General features: G+C 42.5%; 1 protein-coding gene across 1 annotated transcript; it reads right to left on the bottom strand.

The window, feature by feature from the left end:
* Positions 1 to 229: 229 nt before the first annotated feature.
* On the bottom strand, positions 230 to 17,276 carry LOC115154700 (stress-induced-phosphoprotein 1). Its single transcript, XM_029701178.1, has 14 exons — positions 17,000 to 17,276; positions 15,802 to 16,011; positions 15,563 to 15,704; positions 15,302 to 15,443; positions 14,898 to 15,063; positions 14,449 to 14,575; positions 13,730 to 13,832; positions 13,318 to 13,438; positions 13,112 to 13,208; positions 7,435 to 7,559; positions 7,246 to 7,282; positions 5,679 to 5,782; positions 1,163 to 1,338; positions 230 to 1,009 (listed from the first exon to the last, which is right to left on the bottom strand). Exons 1-14 carry the CDS (start codon positions 17,006 to 17,008, stop codon positions 937 to 939), a joined length of 1,632 nt encoding a protein of 543 aa, XP_029557038.1. The 5' UTR covers positions 17,009 to 17,276; the 3' UTR covers positions 230 to 936.
* Positions 17,277 to 27,975: the final 10,699 nt, after the last annotated feature.

Below are 27,975 nucleotides of genomic sequence, written 5' to 3'. Positions count from 1 at the left end.
ACATATATTTTAAACACAACCCTCCCCCCATTACTCTTTGAAACCAGACAAAACATCCATGGGTATGACATTGCAGACCTTCAGGAAACGGTGTCCTGCGGTTGTTGGCTGGCAGCCATTTCGTGCGCCATGTGAAGTAGAAGAGCTTTTATACAAAAAAAACAACTACAGAGGCTACTTTTCCAGCTCTGTATTGTCAGTCAAAGGGGTTTAATGAAGGGAGAAGAGATTCAACGTTCAATCACCTTTAATCCAGTTTGAACACCTGATCCCAAGATCAGCACTTACAAGACCGAACAACATTTAATTCTAAAGATCTGGAAAGCACAGTAATGTGAGATTGTAAGCCCGTCTTCTGTACGCCAGTAGCAAAACTACATTGACCTCAAGTTATGAAAGATATCCTGGGGGGTGGGGGGGTCATCATAGTCAGGTGCCTTACATAGATATTGACTGGCTATCTGATCCAAGCAGGAACCAGCAGTTTTAAATACGCAAAGGAAGTGAAAAACGAAGCAGTCATATTGCACCGTGACATTGTTCGAACACCCAACAGAGACCACAAAATAGAGCATTACTTGTTTTGTTGTTAGCTGATGTACTTTTGTTATTAGCTGCAGTATCATCGTACCAAACAAAGCTCTAGCCTTGTCTTCAGCTACTTTAACAGGGCTTTGATACCTTTTCCTAATTCAATTATTTGTTTCAGAGAGTTCTCTGGTGAGGAATAGACTAAGTACAATTTCATTAAGGCCGTAAGATGGACAAAGTAAAAATGAAACCCTTTGTTGGTTGAAGTTTCGGCAAGATGGCGTACAGTATAATTTTGAGGGTGGAAGGGAGAGGGGGGTGTTGTTATAACTGGAGGGAATGGAATCTTGATCCACTGTGGTCTTGCTGTTCTTCATGGGTCTGGGCCTGTTCTCTCCTTACTCATCACCGGATGGCTATAAGTCCCACATCTATCAGTTTCTGGATCTTCTGAGCAATGCCTGGATTTTTAAGGTGACTGAGAGGGAGAAATAAGGGAGGGAAAACCAATTAACTTATTTTCAAACTAATTTCGCCAATTAGTGTGTGATTATGGTGCATGTGTTGTATACTGTGTAGATAGTGAGTGTGTACATATGCGTGTGATGATGCACAAAGCTGGCCCGCTTACTCGCTGAGTGCCTGTGGATCCTTCTGCATCTGCTCCAGGATCATGCGCATGGCTGGGTCACTCATGATCTGCTGCACTTCCGGGTCAGCCATGGCCCTCCTTTTCACATCCTCTGGACTGTCGTCGTTCCTCACGTGCTGGCTCATCAGGCAGCGCTGGATGCCCTCTGTGGCCTCCTGCACCCGGAATGGAGAGCCAGATAGTTCAAAGGTTAGCCTCAGCTTTGTCAGTGACACACACAAAAAAAAGAAGAACTAAAAGCCATGGATTCATATTTAATAGATATTTCTGGGCTCTACTTTTGGCGTTAAGTCGGCGCAATTGTGAAACGCACATTAGTTTGCAATTTTCGACCAGTTAAAGCCGGCGCTCCTATTTACAAACCCTAGTGCCAGGATTTGTTTTTACTTGTTTTATAATGAGCTCGCTTGCGCTGAGGTGGGAGGGGTGGAAATATCTAAAGTGTGTCCTTTCATTCATGTGCCAACTTCAGTATGCACTGGTGGGGATATTTAAGACCAACCGAAAGCTGGTCTTCGAGGTAACGCATGGATTTTGACAACAGAAGCGCAGCCTATCCAGCCGCGACGCACAGTACCCATATGCACATGGAACAATAGACAGGGATGTAAACTGCTGAGGGACCAAAAAGGTGACACTTTTCTTTTGTTGCCCTGAAACATGCTAAAAAAAAAAAATCCCTGTTAGGGGGAAATGCAGGTTTTAACTAATTAAACAAAGAATATGATCTACATGATCAGTCTCTGTGTAAAATTAACCACTTTTTATGTGAACCTAACTCACAGCTAAAAAATTTAAAGAAAGCAATTCAATGTTAATTGTTGCCTAGACTTTACTGCAAATGACACTCAAGTCTTGAGAGAAAACAACACACTAATATTGCAGTTAGCCATGACAGCCTTTATAATAGAACGCTTGTGACCACACACATCTAAATATTGCAGTCGAGGAAGAAAAACTTCTTCAAGTAGAAATAGAATGAAACAAACAGGCATTCTATTTTTTCCTCTATTATAGTGGCCACCATAGTAGACATCGATCAAGTGCACAAGGCTACATGTGTGCAAAAACAACATTCACTGAGCTAAAAAAAATTATAATCCTCCCATACTCACACGCAAGTGTTACTGTCAAGTTCAACACAACAAAAGCAATATATTTGGGCTACACTGCACATTATTACATTGTACACTTTCTGCCTGTGGACATCTGTTCTACAATGTGCCAGCAAAGCATGATACCCTTTGTCAGCATAACTGGTCTCTTTCAGGCAGAGAGTACACCTGGCATACCCATTTTTATCCACTGTAATGAAGAAGTGAGAGGGAAAGTGTGTGGTGTTCCTTTCACCTCTATAGTGGCATCCAGTTTAAGCCAGGCCCAGCTCCAGCTACACTTGATCCCTGAATCCAATTGTTTAATAATATAATTATCTTAGGGATAGGTGTCCCGTCAACGGGACAGTTGTAAATCATGCAGCGCCTTGTGTCACGATCGCAGATTTTAGACAAACAACAAACGTCGGTACATATAAGTGTCCTATATCGGCTGAAAGCTTAAATTCTTGTTAATGTAACTGCACTGTCCAATTTACAGTAGCTTTTACTGCCATGCTATTGTTAAAGGGAGAGCTCCTAACAACAAAACACTTTTCACCGCAATAGGTTTGATAAATTTACCTCTGAAGGTGAAATGTGTACTTACATTCTGAAATCTTGCTCTGATTTATCATCCAAAGGGTCCCAAGGATAACATGAAGTGTCATTTTGTTAGATAAATTCCCTTTTCATATCCTAAAAAAGGTCGATATAGCATGCACGGTCGATTTTGTATTTCCACTCGTTCAATTTGCAAAGAAAGGAATCTGTGAAAATCTAACCCTAAACTTCAAACAGTCAAATCACGTCCGTATGTATTCCTCAGAGATCCTAGAACGTAACCAGACTTCACTATATCATTAGGGGTGTAGTATATCCTATAGGACATCAAATTTTGTCAGAGAGCGACGCCTTCATGGCATGCTGACGACGCGGGAGGTCTTCACTTGATCGACTAACTTCGTCAAATAAGCACCAATCGGGGTCAAACACAGCGAGCTAGATAGCCAATGAGCTGGGCTTTACGGGAGTATCCGGAAACCTTGTATCTGTCGCAAAATGTAGCTGCTAACCTTATGCGACAGCATGCCTTTTCCTTTTGGAAAAAATTATAAGAATATTCAGAGTTATAAAGTTATGAAAACTGGTTGTTTTGCAAATGTTGAACTTATAATATGGCTACTAATATGGCTACTAAGTTTACAGATTTGACGATATTCTTGCAGAATTTTTTTATATGAATGCAAATATCTCCTTCACGATTTGCCCAAATATACCTGGGTGACTTCACACTAAATGTCATGTAGCTTGCTCATACTTCAAGTTATCCGTCTGAAATGTTGCACATACACTGCTGCCATCTTGTGGACACCATTGGAATTACAACTAGAGTGATGGTTAGAAGTGGGACCTTTGTTGCATTTTCTTCTACCAGATCTATTGTGTTATATTCTCCTACATTCAATTCACATTTCCACAAACTTCAAAGTGTTTCATTTCAAATGGTACCAATAATATGCATATCCTTGCTTCAGGGCCTGAGCTACATGCAGTTAGATTTGGGTATGTCATTTTAGGCGAAAATTGGGAAAAAAAGGGGGCTACCTCTTAACAGATAGTTCGTTAGCTAGTTTCACACAGATTGCCAGGGTCCAGTAAGCAACTAAGGCGTTATAACTTGAGGAACGGCAAGGAGTCGTATACCAGTTAATACTATAGCGAATTGGTTAGGTTACTAATGTTAGCTCATCTGAGCCATCTGACTTTATTAGCAAGCCAATTTCACACCATAAACTGAATTATTTGATCCGTTAAATTGGCTAATGTTGCTCAACATTACTCTGGCTAGCTAACGGAGAATTCAATCCAGCTAGCAAGATACTTAACAATGCTAATACTTGTTCCACCACACTTTCTCCCTCACCTCAAACTTTCCAAATGCCAGTTGTTTTTCAGTTACAGCTCATGACGTAAAGTAAGCTAACCCCATTCCATACAAATGTGCGCAACCGCGACATTCAAAACGAGGCTGTAAAGAAAACTAATGGGACTGTAGCGACTGTGTAGACATCAAAATCTGGGGTGTGAACTGTTTCTATTCAAGCGTTGATTGACATGGTAATGGCTCTATAGTATTAGAGAAAAGTTGAAAAACAAAAAATGACCCCTCCGACGCTGAACGTTACATCGTGACGTGTCATGGCGTAATGTACAGCACGCATAAAGCAACTAATTCTGTCTTACAGCCTCTCTCACCATTTAAAAACGAGAAAGGGACATGGTGGGGGGGATACCTAGTCATTGTTTGCGTCATCTCTGCAAGCTATCACGACTCTCAAAAGCCGCTGTTTACTTCTGAAGATCAGGTTTTTGGGGCGGTGCTAAAGTTATTCAAATTCGACACAAACCTTCAAATAGGTATGTAATGACACATTATATAAACTCGTTATAGTGTTTTACTTACATTTTAGAGGCGATAAGTTGATAAGTTGGACAGATCGAGAGAAAAAAAGCCGTTTCCCCTCACGACATCTCTCCTTCTCACTATCGCGCAATAGGTTTTGCCTCCCCACCGCCATTTTTAAAAAGACCCGACGGAGCTCATTGCCTTCTTGAATCACGCAGAGACGGGCATCACGAAGGTCTCGTCATTGATTTTGTTGGAAAGGGGAGAAATTGTGCTTTACAATGGTATTGATATTACAGTTGATATGGAAGTATTAAGTTTTTTTGGGCGCTAAAATAAAAGGTCAATTGTACGGACCAGCGCGATGTACAAAAGTGAGTTAGCGCGCACTGATGCTGTAACTAGTAAATGAGTTGTCTCTTCTTTCTTCTGCCGAGTGCTGCTCTGCATTCTGTTATGTGAACGATTGGCTGAGCCTTGGATACGGCCTCTAGTATTGCTCCAAACGCGCATTACTCGTTCGCTTACAGCCAGTAGTGATCCAAACACTGGATGTTTTTTGGATTTTAAAATCACTTGCTACTGTAGCCTATGCTATTGAATAAACTGTCATATCAGTCCACAGTGGACTAGGACGAGAAAATTTCGTGCCCCCAGTCGAATTGAAATTGATGACAACACAAAGCCTGTCAATAACCTACAGAACTTGAGACAAGCGCCTGCAGTATTAAGCCATGAAACACCTTGATTGGCCAGTGAGTGGCCAAGCCCTCTCACACCTACAACTTGTTTATTCATCAAAACCCAGCTCTTTCGCACCACCAACCGCTATTGTGCTCATAATAACGGCTGTGAAAACAACTAAAATATTTCTGACACACCCCAGGACCTTAGAATTACCATAGCATTATGCTTGTTAAAATAGAGCTCGTCGTTTCTTTTAGTAACGGAGATTCTGCTAGTGTACCTATATAAATCTGTCATACTGTACCTTGGAGGTAGAGTCAAGCTCCAGAGCCTTTTCGTAGGCAACCATCGCTTTAGTGAAATCTTTCATGGCCTCCAAAGCTCCTGCCTTCCGTGTGTATCCCTTTACTGTGGAGAGAGAGAAGTTAAATGAGGTCTATGCTTTTAAAAGGGCCCACGCTCGATACAGTTCAAAACAACTGCACATCAGCATTCAAGTACTCAAGACACAGCCTACTGCTTTCAGTCTCCTGATGCCCAAAATCAAGTAAGAGCAAAAAGTAAACAGGCCTGCTATTAGAAAAGCTATGGGGCCTGTATGTGCTAAGTAAAAGAATGGTGGACTGACAAGAGTGAGTAAAATACTCCTTTAAAAAGAGGTATTATCGAGATTTGAATTCAACTTATATACATTTCAAACCTCCCCACTTTGGACTTGACGTGTCGATGCATGGTCCATACATGCATCATAAACCATCTGTAGTCATCTCCTAGCATATGAATCCCCAAAATTGTAACATTCAATTCTTACACGTTAGCTAAGCCCGTTCCTTAATTTACTGCTGGGCGCTCCGCAAGACGGAGTTGCTTGCATGCTTTTTTTAATGAAAGCGAGAATAAAATCAATATAACTATATGAATGCATCCAAAGTTGAACGCATCACAAATTAACAGTTAGATATAGTAGACCTTGACAGTTAATGTCATTTATCTTTCAATGCATTGATCTGGAAACAAAGTAGCCCAATCAAGAAGAATATGCTTTTTGGACCAGCAAATATGTAGGCTACAGATGAGTTGGCATTTCAGCCGCAAATACATTAGAAGATCATTTCATACCGATCAGAAACATTGTGGTTACAATCTTGCTTCCTAAATGATGAATTTGGGTACTAAGGATTTAGCTTACATCTATCCATTTAGATAACCCGTTCGCAAAACACACATTTTTATTCGCTCCATACATGTATTGGCTATAGAAGTGTTCCCCCCCCCTTTATAGATTATAACATTGTGGCCTACCTTCCTGTAATGTCAATAACCCAAATTAATAATTGCATTTGTCCTTTTTGGTGTTGATAAACTCACAACGGCTATCCAATGGTAGTCCAAAAACACACTGCAGCTATCGATTGCCCCAGCTGTCCATCATGTAGCCTAAGGCTTATCTATAATATATAGGCTACCGGACTTGCAGAGAGTAGGGTATTTGATGCAAACATAGAAGTAGCCTATAACTTTTCCAACGAGCCTACAAAATTACATTATCCCATTGACAACTCCCAGTCAGCTCGCTCGTTCGCTGGCTAGTAGCCTACAACAACCTAACCTGATGGAATCATGCCCAATGAGGTTGCAAGGTTAAAGTTGGCAGAGTATTGTCCAATGAGGTTGTGGGGTGGGCCCAAAACATCTTTGTGCACACACTGGCAGGGCTAGAGAGCCACGACGTGATACATAAAATTCACAATTTTCAGGGACCTTTTTGGGTCTTGAGTGCTACTTTCAAAACTACTGGCTTGAAAGTTGACGAAACCTTAATAACGCATCTTTAACACAAATATAAAGCAGTTTCAAAGCTCAATACATACGGAAGGCAGGGTCAAGTTTGATACAGTCCTCGCAATCCTAAAAGATAGGAGAAAGAAAATATCAGTCAGTCCTTTTTGACTGATGAAGTACAACAGTGGATATAATATACAAGCTGGTGGTTATAAATTAGTAATGGCGAGGATGAAGCTCCTACATGCATGGCACGACTGTAGTGAAGTGTGCTGTACCTTCAGGGCAAGCTGGAACTCCAGCAGCTTCGTGTAGCAGGCAGCTCTGTTGCTGAAGAGCTTGGCGTCATTGGGGTTCCTTTTGATGGCCTCTGAGTAATGTCTCATGGCTGAAGGATAGTCTCCTGTAGAACAGAGAGGATAAACACAGCATGTCAGATATCCTCACACTACCAGGGAATCTTTGGAATACATGCACAACTCAGGGCTGCCAGCATTTGAAGAAAGTTTGGAGTGAGATTTGCTATGTGAATTTCATTGCCCCCTGGCACAACCCCTAGACCAGAATATTTTACTGTGTTAAAGCTAATTTCCTGCATTTCTATGTATTTTGACATGGCTTAGGCCCATGACCAGGGTGGACTATCTATCTATCTATCTATCTATATATATATAAATAACTCAGCAAAAAAAGAAAGGGTCCTGAAAAAGGGACGTTGTCTTTAAAATAATTCATCAAAATCCAAATAACTTCACAGATCTTCATTGTAAAGGGTTTAAACACTGTTTCCCATGCTTGTTCAATGAACCATAAACAATTAATGAACATGCACCTGTGGAACTGTTTAAGACACTAACAGCTTACAGACGGTAGGCAATTAAGGTCACAGTTAAGAAAACTTAGGACACTAAAGAGGCCTTTCTACTGACTCTGAAAAACACCAAAAGAAAGATGCCCACGGTCCCTGCTCATCTGCGTAAACGTGCCTTAGGCATGCTGCAAGGAGGCATGAGGACTGCAGATGTGGCCAGGGCAAGAAATTGCAATGTCCGTACTGTGAGACGCCTAAGACAGCACTACATGAAGACAGGACGGACAGCTGATCGTCCTCGCAGTGGTAGACCACGTGTAACAACACCTGCACAGGATCGGTACATCCGAACATCACACCTGCGGGACAGGTACAGGATGGCAACAACAACTGCCCGAGTTACACCAGGAACGCACAATCCCTCCATCAGTGCTGAGACTGTCCGCAATAGGCTGAGAGAGGCTGGACTGAGGGCTTGTAGGCTGGACTGAGGTCCTCACCAGACATCACCGGCAACAACGTCGCCTATGAGCACAAACCCACCGTCGCTGGACCAGACAGGACTGGCAAAAAGTGCTCTTCACTGATGAGTCGCGGTTTTGTCTCACATGGGGTGATGGTCGGAGTCGCGTTTATCGTTACACCGAGGCCTGTAACCTAGAGCAGGTTCGATTTGGAGGTGGAGGGTCCGTCATGGTCTGGGGCAGTGTGTCAAAGCATCATCGGACTGAGCTTGTTGTCATTGCAGGCAATCTCAACACTCTTGCGTTACAGGGAAGACATCCTCCTCCCTCATGTGTTACCTTTCCTGCAGGCTCATCCTGACATGACCCTCCAGCATGACAATGCCACCAGCCATACTGCTCGTTCTGTGCGTGATTTCCTGCAAGACAGGAATGTCAGTGTTCTGCCATGGCCAGTGAAGAGCCCAGATCTCAATCCCATTGAGCACGTCTGGGACCTGTTGGATCAGAGAGTGAGGACTAGGGCCATTCCCCCCCAGAAATATCCAGGAATTGGCAGGTGCCTTGGTGGAAGAGTGGGGTAACATCTCAGAGCAAGAACTGGCAAATCTGGTGCAGTCCATGAGGAGGAGATGCACTACAGTAGTTAATGCAGCTGGTGGCCACACCAGATACTGACTGTTACTTTTGATTTAGACCCCTCCTTTGTTCAGGGACACATTATTCCATTTCTGTTAGTCACATGTCTGTGGAACTTGTTCAGTTTATGTCTCAGTAGTTGAATCTTGTTATGGTCATACAAATATTTACACATGTTAAGTTTGCTGAAAATAAATGCAGTTGACAGTGAGAGGACGCTTCTTTTTTTGCTGAGTTTATATTTAACCACAGGTCAGGTGTATTCAGGAACATTAAAATGAACAAAACATTTTTCTGACAAGCTTGTTACTTTCAGATTTTTGGTGGATACATGTCTTTATTCAGATAGTAATGAGATGGGGGAGAACGGCAAATGCTAGAAAAAGTTGGAAGCAGGAATTGATCCCCGTTCTCAGGTGGAAAGTTGTATGCCACACGTCCCGACAGTGTTACCACTGTTACAGTCTTTGGTTGGACATTAGCACTCGGAGCTCAACAATTGGTGTTGCCTCGTTAGTCAGTATGTGTTACACCTGTGCTGGTGTCATCTCGTTAGTGGAAAGGTGTTTCACCTGGGCTGGCCCAGGGGATATTTAAGAGTGGCTGGCCAGTGCTCCAGTCTTGAGAGATGTGGAGGATTAACACCTTTTAGTTGGCTCTCCCTATTTGATTTCTAGAAAAACAAATCCTTCATCTGATGTCTTCTGTTTCTCCTGTCTAAGTTTGGTGTGGATTTTTCTTTTGTTTGCATCTTCTTGGGCAGATTTAGTGGGTGCTCATGGTGGGTGTCTTCACTCCCAGTTGTTGCTAGTCAACTTTCTTTACATTTAAAACCTTACCCATTTCATGTTGGTTGTGGTCAGTGACTTTGTCCCCTCTTCTGTTTGAGAGACATTAGGTTTTCTTGCTGGGGAATGTAATACCACTACACTAAGGCTCTGCACAGGAAAATCATTAATGGTTGATGGCAGTCGGTAACCAAATTATAGATTGCAGTCTCCTTGTCCATAGACTGCGTTAAGGTAAGGACAAACATTTAGTAATTTGTCTGAACTCTTAAAATACGGCTTGAAGAAAATCCTGTTAGCTCTCTAGGAGAGTTGGCCACCCCTGATCTGTTTCCCAAGTGCTGGGTGTTTGAATACATTTCTCAATCACCCAACCTTGGTTGAGCGCTTCAAGTTTCTTGGTGTCCACATCACCAACAACTAAGTAGAATGGTCCAAACACACCAAGACAGTCGTGAAGAGGGCACGACAAAGCCTATTCCCCCTGAGGAAACTAAGAAGATTTGGCGTGGTTCCTGAGATCCTCAAAGTTCTACAGCTGCAACATCGAGAGCATCCTGACTGGTTGTATCACTGCCTGGTATGGCAATTGCTTGGCCTCCGACCGCAAGGCACTACAGAGGGTAGTGCGTATGGCCCAGTACATCACTGGGGCTAAGCTGCCCGCCATCCAGGACCTCTACACCAGGCTGTGTCAGGAAGGCCCTACAAATTGTCATAGACCCTAGTCACTGTTCTCTCTACCGCATGGTAAGCGGTACCGGAGTGCCAAGTCTAGGACAAAAAGGCTTCCTTTTTTTTTTACCCCCAAGCCATAAGTCTCCTGAACAGGTAATCAAATGGCCACCTGGACTATTTGCATTGTGTGCCCCTCCCCAACCCCTCTAACGCTGCTGCTACTCTATCATATGCATAGTCACTTTAACTATACATTCATGTACATACTACCTCAATTGGCCCGACTAACCAGTGCTCCCACACATTGGCTAACCGGGCTATCTGCTTTGTGTCCCGCCACCCACCATACTACCTCAATCAGCCCGACTAACCGTGTCTGTATGTAGCCTCGCTACTGTTTATTTTTCACCTTATTTCTTTAGTTACCTATTGTTCACCTAATACCTTTTTTGCACTATTGGTTAGAACCTGTAAGTAAGCATTTCACTAAGGTCTACACCTGTTGTATTAGGCACACGTGACAAACTTTGATTTGATCCCAGAAAAAGATGAATATCAATATTCGGGTGGTTAATGCCTACTAGTTAAAGATCCTCATCCTCATCTTACTCTACATAGACAAAATTATGTGTGTATGAGTTGAGTCCCCCTACCAGCTGCCTGTTGCATGTGCTCAATACTAAAATGTCATTATATTTGATTCCTGGAACGTTTGATATCCAATGCTAATTAGTATGACAGCGGAGTCAATCACCACCTTCCGGAGACACCTGAAACTCCACCTCTTTAAGGAATACCTGGGATAGGATAAAATAATTATTCTAACCCCTCCCAAAAAAGATGTACTATTGTAAAGTGGTTGTTCCACTGGATATCATAAGGTGAACGCACCAATTTGTAAGTCGCTCTGGATAAGAGTGTCTGCTAAACGACGTAAATGTTATTCAAAAGGGCCCATGAATCATAAATGGCTGCAATAATACAGCCTCAATTAATTTTGAAAGACAAGTAGGCATATTCGATTTCAAATGTGATTACAGTGGCAAAGTTGGGTAATGGAATAATAAGTGTTTTTGCCAACAACAGTAATTACCCTATTAAGAATGAGAATTGTTCCACTGATCAGACTAAACAGAAGTAAATATACTGAACCAAAATTTACACAACATGTAAAGACACTTTCCATACACACGAAAAGCTTCTCAATGTGCATAAATTTGTTTACACCCATTAGTGAGCATTTCTCCTTGGCCAAGATGATCCAGCCACCTGACAGGTGTGGCATATCAAGAAGCTGATTAAAACGGCATGATCATTACACAGGTGCACCTTGTGATGGGGACAATAAAGGGCCCCTAAAATGTGCAGTTGTCACAACGCCACAGATGTCTCAAGTTGAGGGAGCGTGCAATTGGCCACCAGAACCGTTAATTTCTCAACCATAAACTGCCTCCTATGTCGTTTTAGAGCATTTGGCAGTACATCCAACCGGCCTCACAACAGCAGACCACGTGTAACCACGTCAGCCCAGGACCTCCACCTGTGGGATAATCTAACACCAGCCACCAGCTGATGAAACGGAAGAGTATTTGTTTGTAAAAAAAAAAAAAAAAAATCCCTTGTGGGGATGAAGTCATTCTGATTGGCTGGGCCTGGCTCCCATGGCTGCACCCCTGCCCAGTTATGAAATCCATAGATTAGGGCCTAATGGATTTATTTCAATGGATTTATTTCCTTAGGAACTTTAACTCCAGTAAAATCATTAATTGTTGCGTTCATGTTTTTGTTCAGTATAGATAAATCTTAAGATTACAAATCCCCCCCCCCCATAATCAAACATAGTTTTGGCTTCAATGTTTGACAAAATTATTTTCATAGTTCCAAATCAGGTCACCCTGCCAAACTTCCCTGCTAAAATGTACTGTAGGTCTGTCTGCTGCCTTTTCATTGTCTCAGTCTAAAAGCCATTCTTGAAACGCTGGGACTAATGTAAATGAGAATTAAATGAGCTTTAGTACATGCTATCAAAAGGCTGCATTCTGCAATAGGGACGGGAGTTACAGCAACCTCATTTTGTTGACAACATTGTACATAAAACAGCGCTACCGTGCTGCTATTTTTACAGTTTTATAAACTCAGCAGAGAACGTTTTCATTTTCTCCATTAAACTCCACTCTAATCTTGAGGGGCGTTTCTTTAAAACATGCATCCAATCCCATTGAGCCCTTACATAACTAGACCAATCATATTCTTCAATGTGCCGCGGTTCACAATGCTGTGGCAAGACAGGACAATGAGAGGTTCCGCTTGTGATAAATTGCAGATGCAACGATTTAGAGCACAGTTGAAAAGTTAACGCACTATATACAATGGACTAATTAGAAAAATTAAAAAGCAGTACTTTCCAATGCGTGGCAACGGTCAAACGTGTGTCACGGCCAATGTGTGAGAGTTCGCAGCTCTGCACAACTGCTCGTTGATAATCTAAAACGGTACGCAGACAACTAGAGAAACCGTACCACTAAGCGCACAAATAGGAGTGACATACATTCAACAACTGTAGCTCAAAACACACCTTTCTGGAAGGACTCGTTGCCCTTGTTCTTCTCTTCCAAGGCCTGCTCTGGATTGATGTAGGCCAGCTTCTCCTGCTCCTTCAATACCTTCTCCGCCTGCAGACACAGTGACGGGATAGTGAGCAACGATTGGTCGAATTGGTCATCTACCCCAGAACAATGTATCCCGTCAGCCCTCATTCAATACAGGCAACACTTTCTGTACCTGCTGGCACTTCTTAAGGACATCAGGGGTGCGATGCTCTGTCAGACTCTTGTTATAAAATTGGACTGCTTCTTTGTATTTCTCCTGCTTGAAGTACGAGTTGCCAATCCTAGCCAAGGCCCTGAGAGAGGACGATAGGGATAAAGAGACATTAAGCATTGAGTGTATGCACTTACAATTAGAAAGCTGGATGACTCATGCTGACATTTACATTTCCCTGGTTTGTAGCAGAGCCCACCGTTACCCAAATGTGACCTGGCAATGGTGAATACGACTTAATTGGCTGCTTATTCAGGAGACCTAATCTTCCCTCATCCCATGATTGTTTGTCCCCAGCAGACACCTAGCAGTTTTTACCCTGGAGGGTGACTCGCATGTATAATTATTTTCAGTGAATTGAGAAGGAACTCACTTGGCAATCTGTCTGTAGTCCTCTCGGTTCTCTCTGCCCACCTCGATGGCCTTGTCACACAGCTCCCTGCACTTCTCATACTCAGCCTTCTCAAAGAACACAGCTGGGATGGACACAGAAAGAGAGAGACACCATAGAAACCAATGCAACTAGCTCATTATCAATCCGACTTTAAAGATCATAAAAACATTAAATCAAAATCATACTACATTACATTGACTGCATGATGGTGCCATGAGAATTTCCATGGTAGGAAAAGCTCTCTCACTTAGAGTAGACTGTATAGCCGTTAGACAATAGTTATTTGTATCAGCCGGACAAAACTATTCTGTAAAATCACTTGCTGAGGACCCACATAAAATGATTAAATGTGAATCTGCTTTATCTGCCCTTGATCATATGGAAATATACATTTTTACCCAGGATTAAGGGGTAGAAATGTTCACTCAGTTAATCACATTGATTCTGATCAAGCCAAATAATTCCACAGCCAATTAGTTATATCATGGATAAAATGTGTTTTTTTAAACTATACAGACTTCAGAGAAATGCATCACTGTGGATAGTTAAAATGGTAAAACTACAGTTTAAGTCATGAAATATTAACGCCCCTCCTAAAACCATATTTTAGTCTAAGGCGGCAGCTAGAGCGAGTTGTAGAAGATTCTAGAATTCACTCACACACTATCGTCTCTGTGTGTGTAGTTATGATTCTATACCTGCTTGATTTGAAATATATGTCATGTTGGTTGGGTCGTGCATGAGGGCTTCTTCATAATGTTTCAGTGCAGTGGCAAAGTCTTTCTTCTTGTATGCCTCGTTCCCCAGGTCCTTCTCCTTCAGAGCCTGTGAAAGCAGAATGGACATTTAAGCTGTAAAAGACAAAGTGCTGAGAGGGCAATAAATATTGCAAATCTGTCTGGGTGCAGAGAGGAGATGCATGCATGAATTACTATTTCCCCCAGACTGAAGGTCTATAGCCCTCAAACTCAACTCTGGACCCCGAAGCTAGTTCCACTAGGTTTTTTTAAATTGTTCCCCTCTAATCAGGGACTGGTTTAGACCTGGGACACCAGGTGTGTGCAATTAATTATCTGGTAGAACAGAAAAGCAGCAGGCTCCGGAACTTGTAGGGTAGGAGTTGAATACCCCTGGTCCATCTATTTACCTGTCTCTTGTTCTCGGGTAAGTCTTCCTCCTTGGGAGGAGGTGGCTGAGTCTCTTTGGGTTTGGGAGGAGGGGGTGGAGTGGGCTCGTCGTCTTCATCCATGCCTGCCAAGTCTAACCCCAGCAGGACTGACAGGGTGGTCATTACTCTCGGGTCCTGGAGCTTCCTACGGGAAGAGGGACAGAGGCAAAGAGTGTATTTGATTCAGATCACAGAAAAGTAATAGGAGATACAAATGAATTTAGTGTTCTGGGGCATATTACTAGAACCAGACAGTCTGGCATGATGATCTTTGTGCTGAATTAATTTTGCATTAGGAAGGGGACTGCATCAAAGTATGCAGTATATTTCTAAATGTACAGATGTAGTGCAACAAGACCAGTGGTATCCATGGAAACACTCACGAGCCAAGCTCAGACGGTTTATCCCTGAGCTGCTCCAGTAGCGCTCTGTACTCTGGATCTTTCATCAGGGCATGGGTTCGAGAGTCACTCTCCAGCTTCGCAAACATGTTGGGCATGGCAAAGGGGTTCATCATCTTTTTTTCTGGTGAGTCAAGATGAGGTGAAATTCACCACAGGCCAAATAAAGAATGGTGCGCAAACAAGATCCCATTGTGTTTCCTTATAGTCATATGAGGGAGTGTGATGTTCAAATGTTTATACCTGCTAGCCGGGCTTCTATGTTCTGCAGTCCCTCCTTGAGCTGCTGATTAGTGGGTTCTTGTCTGAATCCCTCTTGGTAAGTCGCTTTGGCATCCTCAAACCTTCCAAGAAACTCCTGGGCTGCTGCTTTCCTTGAGTAGCCCTGTGCAAGCAAAGATCATGGTAATGGAGGCATGTCACTTTTGACAACAGCGAGTGCAAATCTAAGACGCCCTCTCTGGACAACTGTGCTGTCTCACCTTTCCCCAGTCAGGTTTGATCTTGATGGTCTGACAGGCGTCCTCCAGAGCACTCTCGTAGTTACCATTCTTGGCATGGGCAGCCGAGCGATTGCTGAAGAGGACATGGTTTGAGGGGTCGAGGGCCAATGCTTCGGTGTAGCAGCGTATGGCCTCGTCAATTTTCCCTGCACTCAGTGCCTTGTTGCCCTGATCTTTCAACTGTGACACCTGTGAGTGGAAAAAGCGACTTTGATTAATTCACTTTAGCAAAATTGTAAACATATTGCCTGGTATAGTACTTCTTTACTTGTGAGTTTAGTGAAAAAAACGTAATCTTGATTTGGCCTATTTGAGATCTGTAAACATCAATCTGATTCCTAAAGCAGACAGGGTCTGTAGGAACTAAGCCGTCCCAAGTCAGTCACCTGTTCCTGACACTTATATGCCATGAGGATGAACGCAGAAACCTATCCTTTACCATGATGCACATTAGCCATGTTTCAGCTAAACCATGTAGGTTAACGCATATTTGAAAGATGATTTACTGAGGTGAACTGCTGATATATGATAGCTAGCTAGTAAATTTGATTTCTGACTGTCTTGTAGTCCTGCCCAAACGCGAACTGTTAGCTAGCTAGCTGGTTAACTTGTCAGCCATGCCGTCTTGCTAGCTAACCAGTGCCCCAGCTAGCTTGATAGATAGTCATGTTAACGTTAGTAAACTTGAATTAGCGAGCTACCTAGCTAGCAGTAATGTTAGCAATTTCAGAGCATAAAGTCATCGTGGCTGCACCAGATCGACAGAACAGGCCTATGTTAGCTAGTTAACGTTATATTAGCTAGGTACATACATAGCTACCAGTAACGTTGGTTAGCTAACTATATAATCGGCTGGCTAAACTGGCTGGTAATACTCACTGTAAATTACACTCGCTCTGGACAAAAATATTTGCCGTCTAAATTTGATTCGATTGTAGATACAATTGAACTCGATTGTTAGCCGGCTAATATTATAGTAACATTACCGGTTAGCTAGCTAACAATAGCACTTGAGTCCGCATAGTAAAATATCTAGCTACTGCTTTCTGTCAATCGTAAAATAAGTCAAACACCCCTTATTGACCACCAATACCGTTATAAACGGTGCGGAAATACTGTAAATATCGCAGAGAAAATAGTTTGACCATAACATTGATGACAATTGCTAGATACTCACTTTCTCCATGTTGTAACCATGAGGTTCCAGAAACTACTGTGAGACGACAGGATGAGAGCTCCACCCCCTGCAGAATATGAATCAAGGTTGCCAGAATCTTTGCAAGAAAATCTTTACTTGTCTAAATCCAACAATCTGTTTGTGTTATTTATATGGTATGTATTAGAACATGTATCAATATAAAAAGTGTTACTAAAGATGAGGTTGAGAACCAAACTGTGTTCATACACTAATCTTATGATCACTCCGGAATGCATTGCAACGCCAGTGCTTTGCCATATATATATATATATATATCCGAAATATTGCGTTACGATGTATGATTGGTTCAGTTTAGTTACTCGAGGAAATCTCAGCAAACCAGAGGCTAGTTCGCGTAGAGTACGATGAGCAAAACAAGCGTCAAGTTACATTGTTCTAGAAGGCTCTAGGTTTTTTAAATTTAACTAGGCAAGTCAGTTAAGAACACATTTTTATTTACAATGACGGCCTACCCTGGCCAAACCCGGATGACGCTGGGCCAATAGTGCATAAGTGTTTAAGTATTTACTAAATAAACTAAAGTAAACAAATAAATGATAAAAAAATAATATTAAACGAAAAATAACATTAAGGACTGTTCACTACATGTTTTCTATTGATCTTTAATTTAGGGATCTGGAACCTCTTCGTTAGATGTGCCGGATAGGAGGGAGGTGAAATATGGCACATTTTTGCTTTCTGGTGTTTTTTAATGTTCCCTAAATGGGTTAATATCCTAAGAATGATCTAGAAATAATATCTAGACATATTGCTAAACACTTGTGGTTGTTCTTATCAGTCATCAGTTGAGTGTGGTATGTTGTCAGTTGTCCTGATATGACAAATGGACAAAATTATTTAGAGCCAAATCTCCTCTTAGAAAGCCCTGAGTATATAATAAAGAATGGAATACAGATGTGATGCAGGAAAAGTTCAATTCATTTTATCTAATTTCTACGAGCATGTCACATGTGCAACCAGAGGAAAAAAACTCTAGACCACCTTTACTTCACACACAGAGACACATACAAAGCTCCCCCTCGCCCCCCATTTGGCAAATCTGACCGGAATTCTATCCTGACTCCTGCTTACAAGGAAAAACTAAAGCAGGAAGTACCAGTGTCTCGCTCAATACGGAAGTGGTCAGACAACAGGACTGTTTTGCTAGCACAGACTGGAATATGTAGTGGTGTAAAGTAAATCATTTCAAGTACTACTTATGTTGTTTTTTGGGATATCTGTACTTTACTATTTATTTTTTTGACTACTTTTAATTGTACTATACTACATTCCTTGAAAATAATGTACTTTTTACTCCATACATTTTCCCTGACACCCAAAAGTACTCGTTACATTTTGAATGCTTAGCAGGACAGGATTGTGTCTGCATGTTTGGGTGTGCCCCTAGCTATCTGTAAATTTTAAAAACAATAAAATGGTGCCATCTGGTTTGCTTAATATAAGGAATTTGAAGTGATTTATACTTTTCCATTTGATAATAAGTATATTTAGAACCAAATACTTTTAGACTTTTAATCAAGTAATATTTTACTGGGTGACTTTCTATTAAGGTATCTATACTTTTACTTAAGTATCACAATTTGTTACGTTTCCCACCACTGGGAATATGTTCCGGGATTCATCCGATGGCATTGAGGAGACTACCACATCAGTCACCTGCTTCCTCAATAAGTGCATCAATGACGTCGTCCCCACAGTGACCATACGTACATATCCCAACCAGAAGCCATGGATTACAGGCAATATCTGCACTAAGCTAAAGGCTAGAGCTGCCACTTTCAAGGAATGGGACTCTAATCCGGACGCTTATAAGAAATCCTGCTATGCCCTCCGACGAACCATCAAACAGGCAAAGCATCAATACAGGACTAAGATTGAATCCTACTACATCGGCTCTGACTCTCTTTGGATGTGGCAGGGCTTGCAAACTATTACGGATTACAAAAGGAAACCCAGTTTATAGGGAGGAGGTCAGTGTGTGGTGCCAGGACAACAACCTCTCCCTCAACGTGATCAAGACACAGGAGATGATCGTGGAATACAGGGAAAGGAGGGCCGAGCCCCCCCCCCCATTCTCATAGACGGGGCTGTAGTGGAGTTGAGAGCTTCAAGTTCCTTGGTGTCCACATCACCAACAAACTATTATGGTCCAGAAACACCAAAACAATCGTGAAGAGGGCACAACCACGCCTATTCCCACTCAGGAGACTGAAAAGATTTGGCATGGGTCCTCAGATCCTCAAAACGTTATACAGCTGCACCATCGAGAGTATCCAGACTAGTTGCATCACCGCCTGGTATGGCAACTGCTCGGCCTTCGATCGCAAGTCACTACAGAGGGTAGTGAATACAGCCCAGTACGTCACTGGGGCCAAGCTTTCTGCCATCCAGGACCTCTATACCAGGCAGTGTCAGAGGAAGGCTCTAAAAATTGCCAAAGACTCCAGCCACCCTAGTCATAGACTGTTATCTTTGCTACCGCACGGCAAGCGGTACCAGAGCGCCAAGTCTAAGTCCAAAAGACTTCTTAACAGCTTCTACCCCAAGCCATAAGACTGCTGAACAGCTAATCAAATGGCTACCAGGACTATTTGCATTGACCCCCCCCCTTTTTTACGCTTCTGCTACTCGCTGTTTATAATCTATGCATAGTCACTATACCCCAACCTACGTGTACATATTACCTCAATTATCTCGACTAACCTGTACCCCCGCACATTCACTCGGTACCGGTACCCCCTGTATATAGCCTAATTATTGTTGCTCTTTTATTTTTTACTTTAGTTTATTTAGTCATATTTTTCTTAACTGTTATTTTTCTTAAAACTGCATTGTTGGTTAAGGGCTTGTAAGTAAGCATTTCACGGTGTTGTATTTGGCGCATGTGACAAATACAATTTCATTTGAAGAGTGCACGGCAACGCCTATACCCCCTCAGGAGACTGATTTGGCATGGGTCCTCAGATCCTCAAATAAGTTCTACAGCTGCACCATCGAGAGCATCCTGACTTGTTGCATCACTGCTTGGTATGGCAACTGCTCGGCATCCGACACCAAGGCACTACAAAATACTGTGTGTAAGCTTCCTGCCATCCACAACCACTATACCAGGCGGTGTCAGAGTATGGCCCTAAAAATGTTCAAATTATTCAGCCACCCAAGTCATAGACTATTCTTTCTGCTACCGCATGGCACGCAGTACCGGAGCGCCAGGTCTATGTCCAAAGGCTCCTTAACAGCTTCTACCCCCAAGCTAAACAGTTAATCAAATGGTTACCCTATTTGCATTGAACCCATTTTTTATGCTGCTGCTACTAGCTGTTTATTATGTATGCATAGTCATTTAACTCCTACCTACCTACATGTACATATTACCTCGACTAACCTGTACCGACGCACGTTGACTCGGTACTGCTATCCCCTATATATAGCCTCATTATCGTTATTTTATTGTATTACTTTTTTTTAAAGTAGCAAATATTTTATTACTTACTTTTTGAAAAACTCTGCATTGTTGGTTAAGGGCTTGTAAATAAGCATGTCACGGTAAGGTCTACACTTGTTGTATTTGGCGCATGTGACAAATTCATATTTGATTCCTTTCCTATTGATGTAACTAAATACATTCATTAATAGCAATGAACATGAGAAAATATTGATGTACCGATAAACTATTTTAGAATAGTGCTATAAATATTCTAGTGTTATAAAACATTAAAGTTGTTTAATTTCATTAATTAATCTGAATGTATACTTAAAATAGCATTGTTACAAGTCTATTAATATTATCATACTGTCTTCAGTATTTCTGATGGGTGTACAATATATCCTATTTACACTAGAGATGAAATCCACAGTGACATGGAACTCACAGTATATTCAACTTGAACTCAAAGGGTTAAGGATTTTGTATTTTGGTGTCACATAGACATAATAGGTAAACAAGTAGCCTACATCAATATTTAATGTAACATGCTGACCACACTGCTCGGGTCGCGTGCACGAGCTTTGCAAATTAATTATACACATAAATGTTATTCAATCATTGCACCCACACTTCTCGCGCGTAAACGAGCGTCTGCGTTGCCAGGCGCTAAAATAGAACTTGGTTGCTAGGCTTGATGCGCTACAAGTCCCGCCTCTCCCATCTCCTCATTGGTTTTTAGGAGCATATACCCACGTGGGTGATTGAAAGGTGAACTGAGGTACACACTCCAGTCCAATAACAACCCAAATGTTTATATCCCAGGACAAATTAGCTAGCAACAGCAAGCTAGCTAATTTGCCATAAATGTTTAATGCTTTTCGACCTATCCCCAAATTCATATAGTTGGTTCAGAGTTGGTTTTGATATTTCAACCTGCGTGTTCTGATCATGTCTGGTGTGGGTGGACAAAATCAACATGGGCACGATTGCGCACGCACGCGAGAGGTCTGGCCAGCTTGTAAGGGTTATTAAGGTGATCTTCCCATTATTAAACTCAACCCTGTAATGGTCATATCCTGATTCCTCTTCCATATTCAGATCATGATGATTGTGATTACCCACCCTTATAGGAGACCACTGCAGCACCAGAGATGCCTGATTGAGCTGCAGCCTTTCTCATACTGCTTACAGGCCTTTCATTTCACCCGTGCCAATCAATACAATAGGGAGAGTGGCTCCTTACATGCAACCTATTCTGCTTGAATCAGACTCATCTCCAGGAGTTTCGGGGCATGTTGATGAGCACATTTAAAGTAATGTTGATATGCCTTATTTCACTAAATGTTTAGAATGTGTATGTTTTGGGAGGTTATCATCTGATCATAATACATATCATGCCTTCATTTATATGCTTGCCATCAAAGTTCAGTGATTTTAGGCACCTGTTGCTGGGCTGCAACCTGGACTCAGGACTAGACGTGACACTTTAATTAGTATGATATGTTACATTTTGTATGGTATTAATTGATTTGTGGATGTCCATCATCCATTTTGTATGATATGTTATGAATTATAATTCATATGATATGTTCTTTATATTAAAAAAATTGCAATCCATACAATATTCTATGAATTTGCTAAACGTATGATGTGTTATGAATTCCAATTTGTTGTTGTTAATGTTAGCTAGGTGGATACAGTGAGGGGAAAAAAGTATTTGATCCCCTGCTGATTTTGTACGTTTGCCCACTGACAAAGAAATGATCAGTCTATAAGTGGCTAGGCCACTCCAGGACCTTAATGTGCTTCTTCTTGAGCCACTCCTTTGTTGCCTTGGCTGTGTGTTTTGGGTCATTGTCATGCTGGAATACCCATCCACGACCCATTTTCAATGCCCCGGCTGAGGGAAGGAGATCTCACCCAAGATTTGATGGTACATGGCCCCGTCCATCGTCCCTTTGATGCGGTGAAGTTGTCCGGTCCCCTTAGCAGAAAAACATCCCCAAAGCATAATGTTTCCACCTCCATGTTTGACGGTGGGGATGGTGTTCTTGGGGTCATAGGCAGCATTCCTCCTCCTCCAAACACGGCGAGTTGAGTTGATGCCAAAGAGTTCCATTTTGGTCTCATCTGACCACAACACTTTCACCCAGTTGTCCTCTGAATCATTCAGATGTTCATTGGCAAACTTCAGACGGGCATGTATATGTTCTTTCTTGAGCAGGGGGACGTTGCGGGCGCTGCAGGATTTCAGTCCTTCACGGCGTAGTGTGTTACCAATTGTTTTCTTGGTGACTATGGTCCCAGCTGCCTTGAGATCATTGACAAGATCCTCCCGTGTAGTTCTGGGCTGATTCCTCACCTTTCTCATGATCATTGCAACTCCACGAGGTGAGATCTTGCATGGAGCCCCAGGCCGAGGGAGATTGACAGTTCTTTTGTGTTTCTTCCATTTGCGAATAATCGCACCAACTGTTGTCACCTTCTCACCAAGCTGCTTGGCGATGGTCTTGTAGCCCATTCCAGCCTTGTGTAGGTCTACAATCTTGTCCCTGACATCCTTGGAGGGCTCTTTGGTCTTGTCCATGGTGGAGAGTTTGGAATCTGATTGATTGATTGCTTCTGTGGACAGGTGTCTTTTAAACAGGTAACAAGCTGAGATTAGGAGCACTCCCTTTCGCGGTCTGCAATGTTGTCGAGACATTCCGCTAGCGGAACGCCTAGCCATAACAGGTTTTAAGAGTGTGCTCCTAATCGCAGCTCGTTACCTGTATAAAAGACACCTGGGAGCCAGAAATCTTTCTGATCGAGAGCAGGTCAAATACTTATTTCCCTCATTAAAATGCAAATCAATTTATAACATTTTTTACGTGTTTTTCTGGATTTTTTTGTTGTTATTCTGTCTCTCTGTTCAAATAAACTTACCATTAAAATTATAGACTGATAATTTCTTTGTCAGTGGGCAAACATACAAAATCAGCAGGGGATCAAATGATTTTCCCTCACTGTATCCACCTAGCTAACATTAACAACAACAAATTGGAATTCATAACACATCATACGTTTAGCAAATTCATAGAATATTGTATGGATTGCAATTTTTTAAATATAAAGAACATATCATATGAATTATGAGGTGTCTAACATTAGTTAGGCTAGGGGTTAGGGTTAGCGGTTAAGGTTAGGTTAAAAGGTTAGGGTTAGGGAAAAGACTAGCAATCGTGCTAAGTTGCAAAGTATCTAAAAAGTAGTAAGTAGTTGCAAAGTTGCTAATTAGCTAAAATTGTGCATGATGAGATTCCAACACGCAACCTTTGGGTTGCTAGACGTTTGTGTTATACACCCACCCATCCATCCCAACCAACCTAAGTAACCTTCTGTTTTATGTAACCATACCAAATGTAACATATCATACTCATTTAGGTGTCTCAGATGAACATTTACTATGTTATGTCTAGTCTATGAGACCAGGCTGGTCCTGATCAAGGATCTTTGGTCCTTTGTGATGCCTTGCTGCTGAGTTGCCCTTGTATGTCAGCAGATGGCAGCAAGAGCTCAGCATACACACTGCCTTGCTGAATTAATTAATGATGGCCGAAAGAGATTGTGTGTGTGTGTGTGTGAATGTGTCTGTGCGAAGTTGGTGCGAGGGGGACATAAACCATGAACGAGCCTGTCTCCTGCTACTATACGTCAGTAGTCTAAATGATCCCATCCTAAATGTATTGTTGTGTCATTCCAAGCACTTTCAAAAAACCTACTGAATAGCTTGTCAGAAAAAATAACTGACAATGGCAATTACAGAACTGCAGAGATGAAGAATACAGACAGGGTCTTGGGTTTGGCTCTACATGAGATGAATATTGTAAAAAAAAAAGCTTGACATGTCCATGACTCACTGCATATTCATCAAAATGTCATATGTCCCATCACTCCGATGCCCCAAATACTGCTGAATCAACCTACAGAACTGCACTTTTCAGGGAGGTAACATTTTGTTTCAAAATGTTTTCCCATAAACCTTATTCAGTCACCTCTGAATCACATTATTTGTATGCGATAGTCGATGAATTTGTAGAGCATACTGTACGCGTGTGAGAGTGTCAGCATAAAAGTGTGTCTATATATACATATTCCTGTATGTGTTTGCACGTGCGCATATTGATGTGCGTGTGTTTGTGAGTGATGGAGAGTGAGGGGAGAGTCTTTCACAGCTCACTGCACAGCTAGATTGCCTGCAGAAGAGGTGACAGCAATGAGAGAAAAATGAGAGCGGCAGAGCCAAAAGAGAAGAGGGCAACACCCTAAGAAGGGGTAAGTATGGGAGGAAAGATATGTGATATGTATACCTCGTTTTAGACAGAGACACAGTACGTGTTAGAAAGACACAACAGCAATTGTGAAATTACATGGCACTTGATGTGGTGCTATCTAATGACATGAAGCAAACACATGAATCACTAAGAGAGGAGGACAGAGGGTGAATAGAGGATTTTGAAAGAGTGGCGCTTTCGGGGTTGGAGGAGGGACTCTAAAGACTAATGACAAAGGGGTAGAGGGGAGGTCATTCTGAGAGCTGAGGAGGTAGGGAGAGGAACAATAACAGGGAAGGTTGTGGGTAGGGGACAGGGGTGGGGGGGACGGAGAATCAGTTTGTGTGGCGGAGGCATCGATTGATTTATTCCGGCTGTATCGATCAGCCGACAGCCCTGTCCCGTGAAGGAAAGCATGAGGATTAAGGCACTGGCTTGTGTAATGAATGGGGTACCTGGAGTGGGGAGAGAGGGGCTGGCACTAAATCAGCGCGGTGTTGAGCATCCACATGGGCCGAAGACACATGAACTAGATATAACAAGGTGTGTGTGTGAGCTTAGGAAGTAGCAATGAGCTGTCTAAATCAGTGTGCAGTCAGATCAGGCAACAGCAGTCGCTTCCCAATGAGTCAGTCCCCATGCAGAGACTGCCTGATGTGCCGGGTGGCCTTAACCCACAATAGAGACAAACACAGAGCTGATTGCATGCTTATTATGACAATCGCATTTGATGCGGTTGAGAACTTGTACCTGTGCTTCATTTCTCCTAACTGGACTTCTTTACACCTAATTGGCTGCATTGTATCTAAGAATCAAACAGAATTATATATCTTAATTCAATCCACAATGACTATCGTAATGTGATTTGGAATGTAATTAGACAGCGGATTCCGTTACTTTTCCAGGGCTATGGCTCGAAGTCGAGTCCGTTGGGCTTTGAGCAGAATGAAATTGGATTGACTGATTGATTTATGTATGTCAAATGAAGGACACACAGACAGAGAAGTTCCACGCAGAGCAAGAGAAGGAAAGAGGAGGGGAATCACGGATGGATGAACGGATGAAGCAGAGGCAGTGGATTAGGGTGGTGGGGTATAGAAAGAGACAGAGACAAATGGAGTGTGAGAGACACGAGGGAAAGAAAGTCAGACTCATGCCTGCTGACCTCACCTCTACTCTCAGCTAATCAATACAGGGGGGATGGGGGAGGGCTGTTTGTGTCACTCCCAATAAAGATCGGAAATACAGTGACATTGTGCTCGCCCGTCTCACCCCCCCCCCCAACCTTGTGACATGTTTCTATTTAATATGGTATCCTGGTAATCCTATGAAAGACAAGAGGCCTGGAGCACTTAGTCTGTAGACTCTAGAGGAGGGGGGGGATGGGGGACAAATGATTGTTTCCCCAGGCCTACAAGTCTGTTTCCTTCCTTTCCAGTCAAGTGTGTTCATTAAAATGGACTAAATCTACAGGAATGCATACAGTATATGCTAGCGTACATCTCTGCCTAAGATAAAACCCAAAATGGTTACTTCCTACTTCGGAGAACTAAGCACAGCACCGAGGAAAGAGACATTTATTTTTTGAGCTAAATTAGTTTCTTGGAAGGTGCCTACTGTTCTTAGCAGCTTATTGTCCCAGCAGACAAATTCCCTTGTTTTTCACGTTCTTATAGTCAGCAGAATTGCTGTGATAATGTCCCTTCAGTATTAGGGTGTCCAGTAGCATTAGACTTGGTTTAAAGATGCTCATAAACAGGCCAGTGAGAACAGGTTAACTGTTCTAGGAGCTGCGTGTGTTTGAACAGAGGAAATAAAGAACAGAGGACCATGAGTAATGGTAATCATTGTGGGTCTATCAGCTGTGTGCGTGCGCACGCGCGTGTGTGTACTTGCCTGTGGGATATGAGGGGGCAGAAGCAGTGGAAATCAAAACATCTATACCACAGCTAACAGAGCTGCTTGGCTTCTGTTGAGAACAACTGTGCTAGGTAGACAACTTTAACAAGGAACACACACACACACAAAAACCGGGCTCTGGACTCCACAAGGCTTTGCACGTCTCCTTTAATCACATAGAAAAAGAGACATCTTTATACAAAATAGTTAATTGTTCCTCAGTATAACACAGAGTCCAACAAAGGAGGATGTTTCAACAGCAGCAACCTACAAAAAGTACACAGGAAAAATATGGAAGGGCAGACCAAAAAAAAGAACAGAAAACACACTACTGATAACAGTCAAAATAATTCCTCGCTCTGATTCTTAAACCATCAAACCACGGACCCTTGTGTTAGTGGGCGCCTGAAACCTGGATCCACTCAGCATACCAAAGGTATCCACCTCCTGTGTGGGTTGGGTGATGGGCACTCCACGAAGGGAAGGGGCATGAAGAGAACGCGCTGAATGTGGATTTAAATGTGCAATAAAGGATGATGATAAATGATGAGAGCACCATTTCACCCGGAAAGCTTAAACAAAAGTGTGCTGGGTGACGACTCCCAAGCTGACCCCGTTTGCGCTCTCTGTTATCGTGCGGTTCGCATCGGTCTGAGCACAGACAGAAGAAGTATATTCTTTTGACAGAAACACCGACTCGGCAAACAAGGTCTTTCTGTGAAGCTAGAGCAAGGGGAGGAGACATCTGTGTTAATGGGCTGCAGGTGGAACAACTGCTACTCTGATTCGTTCAGGAGCCACACGATTTGACACACACACACACACACACACACACACACACACACACACACACACACACACACACACACACACACACACACACACACACACACACATACAGTACACACACACACACACTACACACACACATACAGTACACACACACACACATACAGTACACACACACACACACACACACACACACACACACACACACATACAGTACACACACTACACACTACACACACACATACATACAGTACACACACACACACACACTACACACACTACACACACACACACACACACACACACACTACACTACACACACACACACTACACACACACACACACACACAAACAGTACACACACTACACACACACATACAGTACACACACACACACACTACACTACACACACACACACACACACACACACATACATACATACATACAGTACACACACCAACTGCTGGTCCAGTCAGCAGGAGCAGTAAAATATGCAGATGGTCAAA

Source organism: Salmo trutta, chromosome 19 (assembly GCF_901001165.1).
Source record: "Salmo trutta chromosome 19, fSalTru1.1, whole genome shotgun sequence".
In the NCBI taxonomy this organism is placed as follows: Eukaryota; Metazoa; Chordata; class Actinopteri; order Salmoniformes; family Salmonidae; genus Salmo; species Salmo trutta.
The sequence above is the reverse complement of the archived record's forward strand: the minus strand, read 5'-3'. Positions and strand labels throughout refer to the sequence as shown.